At 35.1% G+C, this 5,460-nt stretch overlaps 1 protein-coding gene across 1 annotated transcript; it reads right to left on the bottom strand.

Annotated features, from left to right (window-relative positions):
• Nucleotides 1-3,699: 3,699 nt before the first annotated feature.
• Nucleotides 3,700-5,030, bottom strand: LOC108372140 (uncharacterized). Its single transcript, XM_017627795.1, has 2 exons — nt 4,119-5,030; nt 3,700-4,088 (listed from the first exon to the last, which is right to left on the bottom strand). The coding sequence occupies exons 1-2, from the start codon at nt 5,007-5,009 to the stop codon at nt 3,705-3,707; spliced, it is 1,275 nt and encodes a 424-aa protein (XP_017483284.1). The 5' UTR covers nt 5,010-5,030; the 3' UTR covers nt 3,700-3,704.
• Between the last annotated feature and the right edge of the window lie 430 nt (nt 5,031-5,460).

Genomic DNA, 5,460 nt, shown 5'->3' on the forward strand with positions numbered 1-5,460 from the left:
TGTGACTTAGTTTAGTTTCTGCTAACTGTGCTAACTTGTATGTGTATGTAAGTATGTATGTTTACAATCCAAAGTTATCGACACTTGAAAAGTAATCGATGGCCTTGAAACTTATGGTGATTTCGTTTCTACCAAAAAATGTTGCCCTTGCACGGTGCAAAATGCTATTTCTGATGAATCGTCTATAATAGTTGCAAAATGCTACAAACCTACGTACTTCATCAGCATTTTCTGGTGTTGGATATTCTTTTATAACCTTATACTTGCTTGGATCCGTGGTCACTCCATTGGCTGTTATTAAGTGACCTAGGTAGACTACTTCCGGTCGCAAAAAATTACATTTACTCGGGTTAAGCTTCAAATTGTATTTGCGCAATCTTTTGAAAACTTGCACTAAATTTATATTGTGCTCTTTAAGACTTGCACGGAAAATAAAGATATCATCTACATACAAGAATTCAGATGCTTGCAATCCACTCAATGCAATTGATAACATCCTTTGGAAGCTATTTGTTGAAATTTTTAAGCCAAATGGTAAACGCTTGAAATGGAAATGACCATTCTCTGTTGAGAAAGCTGTTAACGGTCTCGATTTCGAATGCAATGGAATCTGGTGAAAAGAACTTGTCATATCTAGTGTGGAAAAATATCTTGCTTTTCCAAGCTTGCCAAGTACATCTTCAAGTCTTGGCAAGGAAAATTTGTCATCCACAATCTTTTTGTTAAGTACTTTTTCAAATCCCCAGTGCTTTTCTTTGGCACAATCAATAGTGGTGAATTATATGGACTGACGGATGGCTCAATAATATCGTCGTCAAGCAAATCTTGAACCTGCTTATTAATCTCCTGAAAATTAGCGTGTGGCAATCTATAATTAATTATCAGCTGTTGTTATCTTCTGCTCATAAAAATTATTTTTTGTCAATTTTTCTCCATCTAAATGAAATATGTCTTGGAATTCTTTACAAATCCTTGAAACCTCCATTATTGCTTCATCGTCTAAATTGTCAAATTGTATCTCTTCTTTAACCCTTTTCAATCTGTCTTCATCCACTAAATTCCTACAATGTAGTATATCATAACACCGTATTGGTTCAACACACAAAGCTATACGTTCTAGTATCACTTCTTTATCTGAAGTATTTAACAATTTCACGTGTTTATACCCATCTGTTGGAATTATTGTGGTTGCTACAAAAACTCCTTTTCTAAGTTCTTTACCTAATACTACACAGTCTTCTTCTATAGCAATTTCTATGGGCGCTATTACTTCTGAACGGGCTGGTATTCTTACATTCATAACTGTTTTTAATTTCATGTTCATGGGCAATATAATATCTTCCTCTTCTACTGTTGTTGTTAGTGTATATGTTTCATAGTCTATCTTACAGTTGTACTTACTTAAAAAGTCTCTTCCTAATATCCCATCGACAACTAAATTTATATTCTCATTAATAACATGAAATTTATGTTCAACCACTTTATTTTCTAATAGTAACTTAATCTTCACTGTGCCCATGGAACTTGTTGTATTATTCGTTATTCCATTGAACTCACAAAATTTCTCACTGTTTATTTTATTTAAAAATCTTGAATTATGCTTCACTAATGATGCATCTTCTCCAGTGTCCACTAAAAACATTAATCCTGAATCATCGTGATTGGGGCCATCTAACTTAATAGTTACAAAGTTAGTAAATTTTTCATTAGTCGTTATACTTATGACCTTCTTTGTGCATACCCCGGATTTCCTGCTCCGGGGGCAACTCCGTTTCCCGAGTTGCCTTGCCGGTTTCCATTATTACTATAACCACCTCTGCTTGTGCTACAGTTATGTCTTCCACCATTATTGTTATGATCGCTTTGACCATGGGTAGTGTATCCTCTGCCGTTATTCCTTGCATTATTGCTGCTTAGGCGCCTTCCGTAACCTGTGCTACTATAATTTTCACTGTTGCGACCTCTGAACCGCCTATATCGATTGGAACTTCCTCTTGTTCTATTCATGAACATTACGTTATTATTACCTGCAGCATGTGAGCTTTGCACACTTGCTTCTGCCGCTAGTTGAATTGCTTCATTCAGTTTACTAGGTCTGGCGGCTAGGATTATGGATTTATAAGGATTATTTAGTCCACTTTTAAATGCACCTAAAGCAATTTGCTCATTAAGCTTCACTATTCTGTTCACCTTGTTCTGCAATCTGTATGTCATTCATTGAAGCCACTAAGTTCTCTATTTTACTAGCGAAAGCATTAACACTTAAATTTCCTTGCTGTGCTCGTGTTATTTCATGATGCAATTGTAGGGCGTTTTTATTGGATTTATAAATCTTTTAAAAAGTCTGTGCTAAATCTGTCAGTGTTGTGGGTCTATCTTCAGTTAATAACCTGTTCTTCACTTTGTCAGTTAGTATGGTTGCTAGGATAAAATTTACTAGAACTGCATCTTGACTTTCTGCTAAAGTTTTGCCATAGAAATCTACCAATCCTAGAAATTGCGACAAACTTCTGTAATTACCATCAAACTCTGGTATTACTTTTACAGCTGTTGCTATGTCAAAGTTAGCCATGTTTACATATTTTCCTTGCTCCTGTTCTACTTGTCCACTTTCTTCTCCTTCTTTATTTCACTTGCTAACGTCAAGAATTGTCTTCGCCTTTTCTAAGTCCTCTGGTTNTTTTTTTTAAATTTGTCAATAAGTCTGTCAATACCTTCAATTCCATTAGATATATTCATATGTTAACATATTCTTTATTTTGTAAATTTGCTTTTATAAAAAAAAACTTTTTTGAAATGTCTATGTTATTCTAGTAACTTCTAATTTTGTATATCATAAAATTTTGTCCTAAACTTCATTTCTAATTGCATTACGTAATAGCTGTTTTCTCACATATTCTTTATAATGTTTGTTAATATAATATTAATGCTTTGTTAGATATAATATTAATGCTATAATCCCTACAAGATTCACGTAAAGGAACCATGATGGTGTACCCTCTTTTGTGTTTGACAGTACAGCACTGCCTCCTGCAACATTATTGTTGTTTACTACCTCTTTCTTGCTTTGTCCAAAACCCATATTTGCTACGTTCTTCCTTTATTTGCTGAATCAACCGCTGCTTTTGCCTATTGTCTACTGCTATTGCGACGATTCGGTGAAGCTCAGCTACCCTCTGTCTCGGTCCTGTACATGATAGACGCATGTTGTATGGGGTTTGGTAGGACATGGTATCAATAGGGCAAAGAAAGGATGTCAGATGAAAGGATACGCAGAATTGTCATTTAGGCGTGACTCGCCAAATTATGTATATGGCACGAATGCCGCACTTTCAGTATTAATGGCAGGAGTGCCGCTCTGTTAAAATGATGAGATCTGTATCGTTTCGATACTCAAAAATGATTGTTCTTTATTTCAACTTTCATTTGTTTATATAGCTTAAAAATACAATACAAACTCTAAGTTCAATATACTTAATTGACCTACTTAATTTCTACTATTGCTCATAATGATTTATGGTAGTCATGTGCAATGTGATTCCTCACTATTAACACTCAAAAAACGTTTGGTGACACATTGTACATATTTTGTTTCGTCAGCAGTTATTTGTATATGCAAAATTGCTTGAGCACACTTTCTGTTCATAATAGCCGATCACACTCAACATTACCCAATTCTCATATTATTATAACAAAAAATATAATTAATAAAAATGAACTGCTATGCATATAGCTAACACATATTGTATCAGGTACATGCACAACAATACAGCATTGTTAGTTGTGGTGACAATCTCGTGTTGCACCTCATGCGTATGGCTTAAAGATTCGCCTTCTTTAAAGAAAAGATCACTGTTATTATCTATAAGTTTTTCTAGCTCTCTCTGTTCTTCTTTGTTCATGTCAGTCTTTATAAGTTTGTTTAGTACTTCTGGGTCATTTCCTTGGCTTTCCAACAAGTGGATGTTTTCGTACTTGTAAGGACAAGCGCCTAGAAAGCTTATTTTATTTTTATTTACTTCGAGGTAATTTTCTTCTAAATTAATTATTGCTCCCAATCTTCTTAAAATGTTTTGACCTATCAGTCCCTGAAAGTTTTTATTTTTAAATGTGGTGACCTTCCAAGCCATTAAATTTGGATTATTAAATTCTTCAGGTATTTCGGAAATAACCTCATATTCTGTATGACTTTGTCCGTTTAATGTGTTAAATATTATTGGCCTGTCTAATTTGATCCTTTTGTAGTTTGGGAGTGCGTTTTTGTCTAATAGTGTTGTTGAGGATCCTGTGTCAATTAAGTATATTAGTTTGTGTTTGCCTATTTTTAATTCAACTAACGGAATATTTCCTTGTTCATATCCGATAGTAAATTTATCTCCTGTTCTTCTAATTCTTTTTCTTCTTGTAAGTGGTCTACTTCCATCGGTTCGTACCGGCGAGATTGTGTAGATTTTTGATTGGAATAATTTGTCAAATTTTCTGGTTGGTTTCGCTAATCCTGTTTCTTCTAAAGTATAATATGCTTCCCTAAGTGTCCCTATGCTCCTGCTATATATTATACTTGCTAGATGGGCGGGGATATTATTGAGGAATGTTTTTATGATCATAGATTCATTGACAGCCGGACAGAATTCTGTTTGCTTATTGTCATCTTGTTCAAATTTAGTGTTTAGATTATCTAATATATTTTTAAGGTAATTATAATAGTGACTTTCATTATTATTATTTTTGCCGTTGATGGCCCGATAGTATAGTTGGTGGTATGTGTCTCTTATACCAAAGTTCTTGATGAGCTCCTTTATGAGATCCCATGTTGAGTGAGCACCTAGTCCCCTGACTACGTTGAGTGCCTCACCTTGCAGTTTGTTTATTACACAGCGCTGGAACACATATTCTTTCATCGGAGTATTTTCGAATAGGGGCAGGAAGATTTCGACTTCCCTGATGAATGAGGTTAGGTCATAGTCTCTGTTGAGTTTCAAAATCCTAGGATAATACGAATATATCATCAATGTAGTCGTGACATGTCTTCCTATTTCTTCCCTCAGCACATCCTCGATGGTGCGCTGGAAAACACTCGGGCATTTTTAAGGCCAAACGGCAGTCTACAAAACTTATATTTTCCGCTATTTACGGCAAATTTTTTATTCTCCATGTCCTTTTCAGCTAATGATATCTGGTGGAAACTAGATTTAAGGTTGTCGAGGACATGGACACTAACTTAATCGAGTTCGATTAGATTGAATTTTCATTTCTTTCTAAGATGCGTGCGGCCGGCAACATCATTTTGCTATTGTGAATTTACATTTGAGAAATGCTTTGTAATAGTTGCTATTGTAAGCGAGCCATGGGGTGACCTGTGTCCGCAATTAAAAATTCTTTTTACTTCTTCTGTAACGACCGCCGCAGCCGCATCGCACCTGCTTTTTCAACTTTCTGTTTCATAAGCCACTCGGGCTC

The sequence above is a fragment of the Rhagoletis zephyria genome, unplaced genomic scaffold (genome assembly GCF_001687245.7).
Source record: "Rhagoletis zephyria isolate East Lansing unplaced genomic scaffold, Rhagoletis_zephyria_1.1 Rzeph_scaffold_00072, whole genome shotgun sequence".
NCBI classification, from domain to species: Eukaryota; Metazoa; Arthropoda; class Insecta; order Diptera; family Tephritidae; genus Rhagoletis; species Rhagoletis zephyria.

Excerpts from the sequence above, each read along its gene's own strand:
- LOC108372140 (XM_017627795.1), bottom strand. The coding sequence starts at position 5,009 with ATGATATATTCGTATTATCCTAGGATTTTGAAACTCAACAGAGACTAT. Across the intron at positions 4,089-4,118 it reads CAAATTTAATGGCTTGGAAG|GGACTGATAGGTCAAAACAT; the intron begins GTCACCACATTT and ends AAAAACTTTCAG.